At 43.9% G+C, this 14584-nt stretch overlaps 1 protein-coding gene across 2 annotated transcripts; it reads right to left on the reverse strand.

The window, feature by feature from the left end:
• VPS11 (VPS11 core subunit of CORVET and HOPS complexes) lies at positions 1 to 9212 on the reverse strand. 2 transcript variants are annotated; one of them, XM_074335345.2, is made up of 16 exons: positions 8989 to 9212; positions 8262 to 8406; positions 8035 to 8170; positions 7575 to 7738; positions 6763 to 7010; positions 5854 to 6055; positions 5319 to 5470; positions 4472 to 4658; positions 3913 to 4059; positions 3221 to 3409; positions 2952 to 3113; positions 2585 to 2724; positions 2293 to 2495; positions 2036 to 2207; positions 643 to 865; positions 1 to 516 (listed from the first exon to the last, which is right to left on the reverse strand). In XM_074335345.2, the coding sequence occupies exons 1-16, from the start codon at positions 9177 to 9179 to the stop codon at positions 352 to 354; spliced, it is 2826 nt and encodes a 941-aa protein (XP_074191446.1). In that variant the 5' UTR covers positions 9180 to 9212; the 3' UTR covers positions 1 to 351. The 2 variants fall into 2 exon arrangements, with proteins under 2 accessions (XP_074191446.1, XP_074191447.1); XM_074335346.1 differs by having other exon boundaries at positions 8262 to 8542; positions 8912 to 9196.
• Positions 9213 to 14584: the final 5372 nt, after the last annotated feature.

Below are 14584 nucleotides of genomic sequence, written 5' to 3' on the forward strand. Positions count from 1 at the left end.
GTAAGTCCTTCAACCCTTTTATTTATAGACTCTGGGAGCAAGGACCCAAGCATAGCCTGGTGCTCTTGGGTAGAGAATAAAGTAACTATTGTCCATACGCAAAGGTTGCTGAGGTACCCTCCCCCATGGATCTGGAATGATCTACACTGCTCAAAAAGTCAACAGGAGGAACGCCGGGCTGGCCAAAGGAAGAGGCAGGAAAAGAAAGTCCCCTTTAGTCCTGAAGGCTATCACATCAGATCAAAGTGGAATCTTGACCATGTCAGCCTGACTCCTGTGCAATAGCCCTGCCTCTGTCTTCTTGTGTCCCTACTGCTGTGTCCCCACTATCACACCCCTCCCACAAGCTGCTTAAGTGCCCCTCCTGGAGTGCATGAGCAGGTCCCGCTGCAGCCCGGACTCCAGGCTCGCAGTCAGCCTGGATGTAGGAGGGTCAGTCAGCAGAGTCAATTTGTTGAAAACACCTCGGCCAAAGTAGTCAGCAATCACAGAGAAGCTGTCATTGGAGCACTTGAGCTGTAGGGAAAGAGGAGAGAAGTAGGAATCAGAACTGAAGTGCTCGTTTCCGCAAATGAGAAGAGAAAAGCGCTGCGATGCTCCCATGCCTCCGAGTGGGTGGTCATCTACTCCAGTCGTTCCCACCTGGTGCTGGAACTGATCATGGAGATCTCGTTTCTGTTCCTGGGCCCGGATCATATCCATGACCTTCCGGTTTTCAGGGAGGCAGGTGGGACAGTCGGCATCACTTTCCGAGTAACTCTCAAAGCAGTGTTGGTGGAAGGAGTGGCCACAGAGAAAGTGGACTGAGGGCAACTCCAAGGCACTGTTACAGATGCTGCACTTGGTCTTCTGGAAAATCTTCGGACTATAGGCAAAGGAGACCAAAAAGGAGTGGCAAACAGTGAGGGCAGGGCCAACAGACAAGTGGAGAGAGAAAGCAGCTGGCGTCAATGAGAGAGAGGACCCTGTTAAGGGACTACAAGACCCTGCTCTTCTTACCACCTAAAAAGGGTCAAATGAGGACAACAGCACCAGGCCTTCAGTGAATCTCAGTATGCTCCCAGTAAGTCCAGCTATCCCAGGGGGATATGTGACCCTCTCAGTGAGGCCTTTCCTAAACACCTTATAAATTATCTCTCTCACACACACACACACACACACACTCGTCACCTTACTCCCTTTCCTCAATTTTCTCCTTAGAACTTATCACCATCTAGCATACTATAATATTTTGCTTATTTAACGTGTTTAGTGTCTGTCTCTACCTCTACAATGTAAGTAAGCTCCATGAAGACAAGGCTCTTTGTGTTGTTAAGAACAGTGCTTGGGACATAACAGAGACTCAGAAAATATTTGTGGAATGAATTGTTTTCTAATACAGTGTTACCTCGGTTTTCGAACGTAATCCGTTCCGGAAGACCATCCAAGTTCTGAAACGTTTGAAAACCGAGGCACGGTTTCCCCATAGAATGTAATGCAAAATGGATTAATCCATTCCACACCTTTAAAATCAACCTCTAAAACTGCAAATTTAGCATGAATTTTACTATCTAATGATACTAGAGATCCATAAAATTTATGGCGTTCGTAAACCAAAATGTTCGTCAACGGAGACGTTCGAAAACTGAGGTACCACTATAAATATTTTACAATGCTAAGAGCTAATGAGACTTAAGAGTAGGCATTAATGTCTGCTATATATACTTACACATTATCCACCTTCTTTATTTTCTAAAGCAAAGTTTTTATTTCTGAATGGCTTCTAACCACAACTTAGATGTGTTTAGAAAATGTAAAACATAGGCATATACAGAAAGAAAAGTGCCTGCTACAAGATAATATCCTCCAAAGCCCAATAAAAAATGATCTATGTAATAAACCATTCTGTGGAATTCCTCCATTAAAACAGATCTTCAAGCATGAAATGCTCAAAGACACTCCACATAATTTTTTGTCTATTAAAAGTATTTAATGATATTTTTGTGAAGAACAAGGTTATTTACTGGACCCCTCCACATATCCAGATGCCAACTACCTTGCCTTGAGCTCCTGGATCTCCTGGCGGATACGGGTGGTCTCCTCTCGGTACCGCCGCACCTGGAGCTCGTCCTGTGCAATCTGCTGGCTCTGTTTCTGCAGTTTTTGGACCAGGTAGTCCCGGATGACAGACAAAGTGGCTGTGGAATTGTGGGCCAGGGTCTGCACCACTGAGATTGGGGTCCAGGAGGAAACAAAACAATGAACCAAGCATAGCAACCAGCACCTACCCACCCACCCTGTCCTCCCAAGTACCTAGAAGGGGTGGCATGAGGTTCTTGTTCTCAATATGCTTGAGCACAGCCGCCACATACTCCTTGCAGTCCTCCTCCTTGCGGGCAAAGTAGCTGAGTGCCTGCTCCCACAGAGAGGGGTCCTGTTCCCCATGGCGTTCACACACAGCGATCACCTGCCGGTACTGCTCGTGCTGCATGTGATAGTGCATGATCTGCTGATACCTGGGGCCGGGGCAAGGCACACCTCAGTGGCTGATCCTGGAAAATTACTTGGATCCTTCCCCCTTCCTTGAAACTCCCCAAACTCTTACAGCTTCCCCTGCTCATAGAGGTAAAGGACCCCATCCTGGAAATCGTGCATCTGGCAGAGGACCAAGGCCTTGTCAAAGACATCGCAGAACCGGCCACTCTTCAGTAGGGAGATGGCCTCTACATGAAGCTTCTCTTTGACCTGGGGAAGGAGAGTAGAGCTGCTGGACATAAGGGAAAAAAATTCACAAGGCCTCTTGGGACGAGGCAAGTCACCTATCACTTCCCGAGTCCAGTTTCCTCTTCACTGGGGACCATTTAGCTCCCAACAGTGAGGTGATATTGCTCTAAAGAATGCAGCAAAAGTAACCACAAAAGATGGAAGAACTCTTTTCTCCAGCACCTCCTGCAGCTTTCGCCAGGCCTCACCTGTGGATCCTTCTCATGGGCCCAATTCTGTAGTTGTAGCTCAAGGAGTGTGTCGTAGATGCCCTGCGGTGAGTCAGGCTGTACTTCACTCATGTGCTCTAGGAAAGCTTTCAATTCTCGGGGGTTGTTGGCAAAGATGGGGATGAATTCTTCTGAGTTGGCCTAAGATGGTAAGGGAGGAGAGAAGAGACAGAGTGAGTGTGCTTGGTATCCATGAAGCCCCTAAGGTGATCCCTATTGTGCAATGGCCATTCTCCCTGAGGCCTCACCCTGCAGCCTGAAGCCTCCCAGTCACCTCGTCCTTCGAGGCTGGGCCGATAGTTAGTACAAAGTCCCTTCAGCAACTGGGTCATCTGTTCTGGTATATGGTGCATGAGGATCTTGCCATAACGTTTCATGTTGCTCTCTGCCTGCTCAAAAGGCAGCTTGCCAATGTACCTAAGGGCTTCCTGATAATTCTGTGGAGAGGTAAAAGGCAGAGTAAGTGTATGCTCCTGTTGCACCCACCAGGAAGCATTGTCACTGTTCCGGGATGTCTTAGAAAAAGAACAGAGCTCTTTGTGACAACATGGCTGGATCTTGAGAATATGATGCTAAGCGAAGGAAGTCAGACAGAAAAAGCAGAGAATCACATGATTTCACTGATATGTGGCATATAAACCAAAAACAACAAAAGAACAAGACAAACAAATGAGAAACAAAAACTCATAGACACACACAATAGTTTAGTGGTTACCAGAGGGTCAGGGGGGTGGGGGGTGGGAGATGAGGGTAAGGGGGATCAAATATATGGTGATGGAAGGAGAACTGACTCTGGGTGGTGAACACACAATGGGATTTATAGATGATGTAATACAGAATCGTACACCTGAAATCTATGTAACTTTACTAACAATTGTCATCCCAACAAACCTTAACCAAAAAAAAAAGAATGGAGCTCTGAGTCAAGAGTCTCCCCTACCTTGATGTCCTCTAGCTGGATCTTCAAGTACCACTCATGATGTGCATGGTTCTCGGCTAAATAGAGGGCATGGGAGTAGTAGCCAGCCTGCCGGAGGACCTTGATGGCGGTCTCCACATCGAAGTGGACTTCACTCTCACTCTTGGTCTGCCAGGGAACATTAGATAACATCATTCAGAGAGAGGTTGGGGCTGGGGAAGGGAGAGGAAACATGCATCTGATTCTAAGACCAGATTCTTAACGTAAAGTCCATGCTTTTAAAATATTATCCTGCCTCTCAGAAAGTTTCTAAGAACCAAAGTCATCCTCCACCCCTACTATTGGAGGGACTCCTCTAGGGACAAAGGGCTCTTTCAATGCTACTTCCTTGTGCTTAGATACCATGGGAGGTTCTGGCATCATAAAGCATTCCCAGTTTATAGACCAGAGGGTCCTGGTTTACTAATAAGGTCAGCTTTTTCCTCTCCCTACAACCTGCTGAAGAATAGCAAGCCCCGGTGGAGCCAGCTCATGCTCAGTGGGGCTCTTGACGAATCCCCCCACCACCACCGCCCTGCACCTTGATGAACTCCTCCAGCTTCGAGCTGTCCTTGAGCTTGGTATAGCAGTTGAGCAGCAGGGTGGTATGGTCGGCATTGGCCAGGGATTGCCGGTGCAGGGTCTGCAGGTAGGCAGTCAGGTTGTGGATACGCTGGGCATCCAGAAACTTGCGAATCACATATGATGGCTCCAACTTTCCAATGGTTCTAGGGAGACACATGCATCAAGTAGCATCAAGATCGCTGTACTTCTCAAACTTTCATGTGCATAGGAATCACTTGCAGATCTTCTTAAAATGCAAATTCTGTTTCAGCCGGTCTGGAGTGAGGCCTGAGAGTCTGCATTTCTAACAAAGTCCCAGGTGGCATCGATGCTACTAGACTGTGGACCACAGGAATAGCAAGGCTCCAGAGCACTGGTTCTTAAAGTTGGCTGAAAACAGGAATTCTAGAGAGGTTGGGAAAGAAGCTAGGCAGGTTCCTAAAACCCCTTATTAGAGCAGAAAATTCCAAGAATTAATGCCAAAGAAAGTGTAGAAGCAAAAGATAAATGAAATGATAAAGGGAAAAGGGGTTTTCCCTTTAAAGAATCAGGTTGAAATGAGTATTAACAAAGGTCAAGCTAAAGTTTAAAATAACAGGTATTCATCAGATCAGTCGCATACTGGTTGGTCATGTAATATTCGACCCTAAACATTCCCTTTCCAATAACGTATATTGTCTTATCATTCAAGGCATCATAGTTTCTGTAGAAAAAAAGGACAGTTCCTGGTGGAGTCCACCCCCTTCCCCTAAGCACAGGTTTCAGCCTATCTGGCTGCCTGTCCTTGCATTCAGAGCTATATCCTAAAGTGCCTCCAGACTGACCGGATATACTGCTGGACAGCCCCATCATGGTTGCCCTTGCTGTAGAGATGGTCTCCGTACTGCATGAAGATCTGGGCCAACCCATCACTGTCTAAGTGCTGGCTCTTGGCCAGGTTAATTGCCATCTCAAATAGGTTCTTCTTAAACAGCATCTGGAAGGGGAGATTAGAAAATTGGTAGAAACAGTCCTGAAGAGACATCTTCCCAGAATATACCCACAACACACAAGCCAGACAGTCCTGAAGTTCCAATCTGGCCTAGATCCTAGACAGAGGGAGACCTCTCAGATACCCCCAAGACCAATATTACCTCACCTCACAAGGTTCTCTGCAGAGTGGACCCTGAAAGTGGGCTGTCAGCCATTACTTCCCTCTAAGGTCTCATCCCAGTCCATTTACCTTGTAACTACCCTAAGGGAGCTAAGTAAGTCTGTAACCTAAAGGGAAGGAAACACTCTGGCCAAGGGGACTTGGTGAGCCTGTTCCTAAACTATGTCTGCATGCTTTGACCAGTTCTGGGAACTTGGTGGCCTTGCCTCCAGTTTGGTCTGTGTATCCTTCTCCTGCAGTGCATGGACCCGCCCATCCCGCGTCAGCACATACAAGGAGCCCCACTCAGCAAGCACATCCACTACATCCTCAAAGACAGCGCTATAGGCTATGAACTTGTTGCACAGGTCATAGATGTTGAGAATCTGCTTGTCGGAGCTCTGTGAGAGCCTGCTGGTAAACTCTGACCTGTGTGGGAAAGAAAAGCATCAGATGTTTGTACCCTCTCCACTTCAGCTCCCCTTTATTTCCTTTCCCATGACAACTTTGGTGCTGCCCATCCCACACAAAACAAATCACTTCTTTGGCTCCTCTAGCAGCTCATCCCGTAACATGCAGCATTGTGTTGGCAGTTGTAAGAAGAGAACATATAGACCTGATCTTACCCTATAAGATCCTACAACTAACATAGGCAACAGACTGAAACAGTAAGTACATCCAAACATCCATTCATTTAAAAAATAATTAGCACCTGGTGTATGTAAAACACTGTGTTTAGTACTGAATGAACACAAGCTAACATCTGATAGGGATTACTTCCATCATACAGAAGACCCCACTGCCCCTTTCATGTGGCTCAGAGTAAAAATACTGGGTCCTACTACTCAATCCCTTGTTCCTCTGCCCCAATTTATTTTGACTAAAGAGTAAAAAAACCAATACCAGGTCCAAAATTCCCTGGAGCACTCTAGTGCACCAGGGATGCTCAGCAAATGTCTGCAGCAAAAATACATTTTTTCAGTAAAAACATTATAACTGAGTCTAAATGTAAGCACAATCTACATAAAATCAAAGTAGGAGATCGACAGGATGTAGACATCAGGGTTTTGCAAATCGGGTTGATTCTGGGGGACAAGTCCAGCCCTCTCCCTTTCCCTTCTCCCTGGTGTTCTTACTTGGGAGAAACCTTCTGGTCACGAGAGACAATGACAAGGTAGCCTCTAAACCAGTGAGCAATGAGTTTATGGCCCTCAAAAGCGAAGCAGGGCCCGCGTTCATCAGGCTGGTACAAGTAGACACACTCATCCCCGGCCACTATAAATTGCAGGTCCTGAGAAGGGTCGCTTAGGGCTGAGCATCGCAAGCCACAACCATGGGTGTCCAACTCCACACGAGGGTAGTCCTTTCCAGAAACTATATAGGACTGTGAGAAGTAAGAAAGGGGTTAACAGGCTCCCTTTGAGGAGGTGGCATCTAAGCCTTCTCCATATTAACTCTTTCTTTTTAACTCTTAGCACACTAAGACTTTCCCTGGCTGCTTGCCTTTTCCATTAACCACCACCCATCCACTAAATATATAAGCAGGGACCACATTTCCTTCCTCTGTATGACTAATACTACCTACTATAGGAATTCAGCAAGTAAGAGAAATGCAATAATCTTTGACTGTTATAACTATTCCTGAGAGTAGGCTGTTATAAATTAGGAGTACCAGGAACCAGAGAAGTAAAGCAACTTGTCCAATGTCACTTAACAAGTTAATTAGGAAAAATTCAGGTCTTTTACTACAAGCCCAGTTTTTTGTGTTTTTTTCCTAACGCTAACTCTTCCCAGTATCTTAAGTGAAGAAATAAAATATTAAACTGAGCAAATGATTCAAGACTATATAATGAAAAATGTAAGAATCCTACCTCTCTTGTTAGTTCCTTACCCTAGCCCCCTGACCAATGGAGAAGCCTTTCCTGCTTGCCTCTAACACTAGTCATACCTGAACATTCTCTGTTGTCACAACAAACAAGTGAGTGGTCTTTCCTGTTTGGCGAAAGGCCAGTCCAGTAACAGGATAGTTGCCCTTGTGCAAAATCTGAGTCTTGCTATGCCGGTCCCGAGTGATGTCTCCTTTGTTCAATGTAACACTGCCATCTGTAAAACCTGCAGGAGAGCAGGAAACAGCATTTCACTGAGGCTGAAAAACCAGGAAGCACAGGGGAGAAAAAGACCATTTGAAGCACTCATTAGAAGTGACAAGCTTTCTCCTCATATCCAACTTTTCCAAAGGTTAACATGAAGATATGTACTCACTGCTTCATTTTTAAAAAAACAAGACTAAATGCTTTCCCATTCCAAACTGTGGTCTCACGAAAATAATGAAGATGAGCTGCAGAAGCAACTTTGAAGATAATCTATAAAGAATCCTGGAGTGTTTGCTTTGCCTTCTTTCTGCTTACCGATGGCCATAAAGTTGAGATTTTCATGGACAGTCAAACAAGACACAACAGTCGGCTCTGTTCCTGGGATGGCAGGGAAGATTCGAGTACAGAGTGGATTGCCACCATCTCTCTTCTCCAGGTTCCAGATCTTTACCTGTGGGCATACCTCAGATGTGTGAATGCTAGTCACCCTCCAACAACCAACCATTCCCAGGCTTCTGGATCATTTCCTTTCTAGGACTCACCAGGGGGTTGATGCCCTCTTCATCCTCACCAACAGATGCCAGAATATTGTGCTGCTTCAGTTGGTACAGGTGTGTCACCCGTAGTTTGTAGGCTTGGAAGCCTGTAAGCTGTAGGGAGCGAGGCAAGAACCAGATCTGGCCTTCCATATGTGCAGAGTAGTCAAGGAGCCTCCTTTCCAAGTAGAGCTATTTAGACCAGAACCCAGATAACAACTAACATACATGAAGCTCTTTAAATTTTTCAAAGGTTTTTCCACATATTATCTCCTGGGGCTCCCCATCTTAAAAAGAGTGAAAAGAAGGCCAGAGTTTAGTGGCAGCAATATGAAGAAGGAAGCAGCAAACTCCTGATCTCATTTACCTCCTCGCCCACAATATTGGGCAGGGAAGATAATGACACCTTACATAGGTATTCGTCTTTTAAAGCCAACTTGCATTCTTTCTTTTGATTAACCTTAAAATAACCCTGCCAAATTGGTATTTTGTACCCCTTCTACAGATAAGGAAATTGAAGCCGGAAGAGGTTAAATGGCTTGCCCAGGATTACTCAGTTGGCAACAAGTCAGACAATGGACATTCTTTTTTCTCCTCTCTGACCACAGAAGGAGCACTGCGCGCTCATCTAAAGGAAAGTGACATGTAACACGAACCCCTCTGACGGACAGATTCCATCCTAGCTGGATCTCTTCAGGGATCCGAGGAGGTAAGAGACAGCTCCAGAGGAAGGATATCTCCAAACACTAGACTCCCTCGGCCTGAGTCGCAGACAGTGATGCCAGGAGGGAGGCAAAGAAACTTGGAAGCAGTGGGTCCAGAGGTAGGCGCGGGCCCGGGAGCTGCCCCATCATTGCCCAGCGGTTCCTTCACCAACTCCTTGTCGAAGAAAACGAAACGCCGCCACTGCAAGTAGGCCGCCATCTTGGCCGCAGGCCCCCAACCTTGGGGACAGAGGTCACGTGAAAGAACCCGGCGGATCACGTGACATAACAATTTCCCGGAGCCTGGGTGCACTGGGACTCTGGAGCTTCCTGCTGCTGGGAGAGTAGGCGGGGCCGCGTGAGGTAGGGACCCTGCCAGCCCTTCGCTCCGCAGTTTGCGAATTTTCCGGCTCTGTAATCGCACTGGCTAAAATGCTTTTAAGAGTTCGGCCCTCCACCTCTTTGAGCATCAGTTTCCTCTTTTATTAAACCTGCGGAAATTGAGGGATCAAGATGAGGGATGTCAGGCGCTTTGTGAATTGTAACCCGCTGTGCTCAAGTGAATTATGTTATTACCTCACAAGACTGCTTTGAGGCATAAATGAATCAGTATGTATGAAACTGGTTTTTCATCTGTGGGAAAGGAGAAATAAAATTAAAAGTTTGTGTCTGCCACCAGATATAAACTGTGAACCATATACTCAGTGTCTTGTATTTGTTTTTGTGTCCCTCTGTCAGAGTGTGTGGCTTGTAATCTACACGTAAAACATGTTTCTTAAAGAAGCTAGGAAATGCTGATAGGGCAGGAATTCTCATAAGGAGAATACAGCAAAAAGTCTGGAAATGGCAGCTCTGAGACCTGAGTGATTTAGCAAGTGGCAAGTTTCTAAGATAGTCCATGGTCACCTGCAATTCCCAACTCTGGCTAAACCAACTGTCCATGTGGAAAACTGGGTGTTTGTGTATCACAAGGAGCTATGTACAGGAGTGACATCATCATTTTGAGAGAGGATGATGTACAGCCAAAAAAATGGCCATGTGGTTAGTATTTGTGAAGTTTATTTTTGCACTCACCCCCACCACCCACTGTCACACACACACTGCTTTTTAGTTGCAGAATATTTTACTCTTTATTCCCACCAGCCTGAGTTCCCAGAGAACATGGCGGTATCTTGTTTACCATGACCTAGGCCTAACAGGCCTAGTAGATGCTCCACGTTTAGTTGAAGGAAGGAATGTGGATGATTTTCCTTGTATTTCCTCCTCTCCTCAGTCTGGTTGACAGGAAAGATAGTGTCCATTTGTCTGAAATGATAAATGAGGGGAAGAAACTGTCTGGCCACCACCAGGCATACAGATTTCCTGACTTCCAGCTCAGATTTCTTTCCTCTTGGTCACACAAGTATTGGAATTATTTCAGGACCTCAACCCATGGGCAGAAGCACAAATAGGGAGTAGATTAGACCCACTTTCACCTACTGAGCATATTCTGCACTACTCATTAGAATTTTTAGATAGCCTGTCAGTTGTTAAGACTATGAATATATATTAAAAGAAGCAACATAAAAACAGAGATGTGAACAGCAGACAGAGTGGCATCTTTGTTGTTGATTTGGGTGCTCCCCCTACTGTACCATGGTAGAGGCCGAGTCTTCCCTGAAATCTAAACCTGCTAAGGCCTGTGTCCACTGGATCTTCTTATTGATGAGGGCTCTGACTTGCCAGAGCAACCCACATCTCTTCAGACTTACTGCCTTCCTTCCTTCCTCCTTTGACAAATATGTAGAGTACTCACTATTGCTGGAATTGTACTCAATGTTGAGAATATTATAAATATGAACAAGACCTGGTCTTGCCCTTTAGGGAGCTTGACTATTACCATAGGGGACAAAAATAGACTGACAGTAACCAGCTCTTAATTTTATGTACTGAATTATACCTAACAAAGTGCTTTCACTTTTCATGGACTCTTCATAGCAAGCATCTGTAGAAGTAGCATTATCTCTGATGAAAAAAGGAGTCTCAAAGAGGTTCAAGTGACTCTCTCTGGGCAAAAACACCAAAGTTCTTTGGAAATAAGTTGAGAGTTCTTCAGTTCCCTAACCTTTAATTAGATAGTTTGTTGAGATGCAAAGCTAGACTACACTTGTAAGAACATACACCATGTCTTTCAGTTATACTCATTTAAATCCAGGAACTTCAGGAGAGTGAGGAAGATAAGCAAGCAAACTGCACAGAAAATGATTGTGTATACAAATTCACTTAAAGTTCTGCATACTGAGAACTTGAGTCTGAGGGGACTAAAGATAAAAAAGCAATTCAAGTCTTTAGCTTGAAAATAAAGAGATCACAATTCAAAATTAAGAATTGCCTGAGGGCCGGCCCGGTGGCTCAGGTGGTTAGAGCTCCATGCTCCTAACTCCGAAGGCTGCCGGTTCGATTCCCACATGGGCCAGTGGGCTCTCAACCACAAGGTTGCCGGTTCAATTCCTCGAGTCCCGCAAAGGATGGTGGGCTCTGCCCCCTGCAACTAAAATAGAACACGGCACCTTGAGCTGAGCTGCCTCCCGGATGGCTCAGTTGGTTGGAGCGCATCCTCTCACCCACAAGGTTGCCGGTTCACCTTCCACAAGGGATGGTGGGCTGCGCCCCCTGCAACTAGCAATGGCAACTGGACCTGGAGCTGAGCTGTGCCCTCCACAACTAAGACTGAAAGGACAACAACTTGACTTGGAAAAAAGTCCTGGAAGTACACACTGTTCCCCAATAAAGTCCTGTACCCCTTCCCCAATAATAATAATAATAAAATTGCCTGGTAATCCCCTTTTCCCCTTCAGCAAACTGTTGCCCCATGTTGTACAACAGTCATATCCAATAGGGCAAAACAGGAACACTTCTTGTTCCACTTGCAAACTTTTTTTTTCTCTTTCATTTGGATCTCTGGGTAGAAACTAGTTTCTACTACTGAAAAGTCTGGTTTTTTTTCTCTTAGTCCCTAAGAAGGCTAGCAGCAGTTTCCACTTTAGGGGCAAGAAAGTCAATCTAAAGTAAACTCAAAGGTCTTGTAGTACAAAAGAACCCAGGGCTCCAAAGCTACAGTGAAAAGAGGAAAAAGAAGCAAGTCACTGGTTTTTGATTGTGAAAATATGGCCTACAGAAGGGAAATGAAAGAAGGTTAAATGCAAAGCATTTAACCAAGTTTAACCCTGCAATAGCACCTTTTAGTTTTATTTCTCTAGACTAATAACAAAAACAGTAAGTTAACTAATGTGCACTTGGTGCTTAGGATGTCCCAAGTACTGTGCTAAGCATTTCACCCTTTAATTTTTACACCAACCCCATGAAGCAAGTACCAGCCTCTTTTAATGATGTGGAAACTGAGGCCTAGGAAAGCTAAATAACTTGCCTGGAGTCACATAGGTAGAAATTGGTGGAGTTCACAGGCAAATCCAGGTTTGTCAAACTCCAAAGCCCCATATTCTGGGTGCTCAATTTAATTATTTTTTTTTTAGAACACTCAAGTTTGAATTTGTTAATAAATCTGAATGATTTTCTGTGTGATCATGAAGTCACAGAATTCAAGAACCTTAAAAGTCTTGCTGTCTCTTTTTGACACATAATAATTCCCATTTCAATGCAAGCTGGGAAATGTTCCCAATCCTTTGTCTCCTCACCCAATTCCGTATCCTATTCAAATTCATAATACCAAGACTTCTAAAGTGTTCTAAAATATTCTAATGTTATTAAGGATACAGGGGCTGTCATTCACTGCTGTTGGCGAGTGCATATTGGTAAACCTTTCTGGAGGGTAATTTGGCAATGCAGATCGAATGCCTAAAAACAGGAATTTAAGCCTGTATTTCCACTTCTAGGAATTCATCCAAAATAGATTATAAGGGATTGATTTGTATAAAGATTTTTCAATAAAGGTGTCTATTGCAATTTTATAATAGCAAAAAGAAACAACCTAATTGTCAAATAGTAATTTTGTAAGTATATTTTTGTGCTTTTCTATGCTACAATTCCATAAATATAGCCACTGAAAACTCTGTAGAGGAAAAATATGACATAGGAAAATGTTCTCAATAAATTAAATGAAAAACAATCACAAAATATTATCTCCATGAAAGTTTACTCTGTGTGTGCGTGTGTGTGTGTGTGTGTGTGTGTGTATTGATATACATCATAATGCTAAAAGTGATTTAATCTAGAAAATGGAATTGTGGGTGGTTTTTATTTTATTCTTTTTTTCCTATGTTTTTCCAGTTTTCTTCAATAACCACATATTTCTTTTGTAATTTTAAATACATTGTTGTAGAAGTAGAAAAAAATTTATCCTAGTGTGGCTTCTCCTGCTAAAAGGTTATTCTTTCCCCCACCTGAGTTTACAGCAAAATCACATACAAAATAATTTTTAAAATTTTTATTGAAGTATAACATAAATAAAGTGTACATACCACAGCCTACTGAATTTTCACAAAGCAACCAGCACTGCAAAAGAGCACTACCAGAACACTGAAGCCTGCCTTATGCCCTTTTCTAAACACTACCTCCCCACAAAGGTAAGCACCACCACAATTCCCATCACTGCTTAGTTTTCCGTTTTTAAACTTTATATAAGTGAAACATAAAGCATGTACTCTTTCACTTCTGGCTTCTTTCATTCACTATTATGTTTGTGGGATTCATTTAAGTCATCGAATGTAATGGTAGACCATTCATTTTCATTGCTGTATAGAATTCCATTGTGTGAATCTACTGCAATTTATTTATCCATCCAACTATTGATGGGCATTATGTTAGTATTCAATTTTGGGCCATTATGCATAAAGCTGTTACAAACTCTCTTGGTGAACATATGTATATATTTGTTAGATACAAATCTAGGAATGGTTGCTGGGTAACAACCAATTTTTAAAATTCTCCAGGATGTTTGCCCTGATCAAAACTGCCCTTAGGGGTGGCTGGTTAGTTCAGCTGGTTAGAATATGGTGCTAATAACACCAAGGTTGCTGGTTAGACCCCGCGTGGGCCACTGTGAGCTGCGCCCTCCTTAAAAAAAAACAATAAAAATCAAGATGTTGAACATTGAAAAAAAACACAAAACCTGTCCTCAGCCCATGACATAATGTGTATGGTTAATAATGTATGCATATACTCTTGCTAATGAGTTCATTTTAATCTTCAGTCAGTTTGGCACGTGTCCTACAAGAGGGCAATTTTCTTCCCTTGAATTTCTGCATAATATGGGGGAAAGGGATGTAATCCTCAAATGTTATTAACAGGTTATTCTGGACAAAAACTAGTAGATTCAGCTGCCTTAGTCAATCAAAATCAGGTGTTTTACATTAAAGTTTTCCCATTGTTTTACAACTTGTTCTTGTGAAACACTATGCTCTGGTCAGAGAACAAACCAGGTGACTCCCCAGAGTACTTGCACCTGCCCCACATCACAGGGGCACAGATATGCAGGTCGAAAACGGTAGCTGTATCAAAACTGTGCTCCCATTAAGGGTATTCTAGGGTGAGAGCTCACTTAGGAGCAGGGGAGACTAACTTTCTTAATCTCTCAATTTGCAGCCATTCAATAGATTTTTAATAAGTTCATGAAACCATGAACATACA

Source organism: Rhinolophus sinicus, chromosome 14 (genome assembly GCF_057876585.1).
Source record: "Rhinolophus sinicus isolate RSI-liver-muscle chromosome 14, RSI-T2T, whole genome shotgun sequence".
NCBI classification, from domain to species: Eukaryota; Metazoa; Chordata; class Mammalia; order Chiroptera; family Rhinolophidae; genus Rhinolophus; species Rhinolophus sinicus.

What these genes read in the sequence shown, in the direction of transcription:
- VPS11 (XM_074335345.2), bottom strand. Translation starts at nt 9,179, where the DNA reads ATGGCGGCCTACTTGCAGTGGCGGCGTTTCGTTTTCTTCGACAAGGAG. An exon ending in GCTGTCCAGCAGTATATCCG is followed by an intron (nt 4,659 to 5,318) that starts GTCAGTCTGGAG and finishes GTGTCTCCCTAG; the next exon opens with AACCATTGGAAAGTTGGAGC. An exon ending in CTCTATGAGCAGGGGAAGCT is followed by an intron (nt 2,496 to 2,584) that starts GTAAGAGTTTGG and finishes CCCCGGCCCCAG; the next exon opens with GTATCAGCAGATCATGCACT.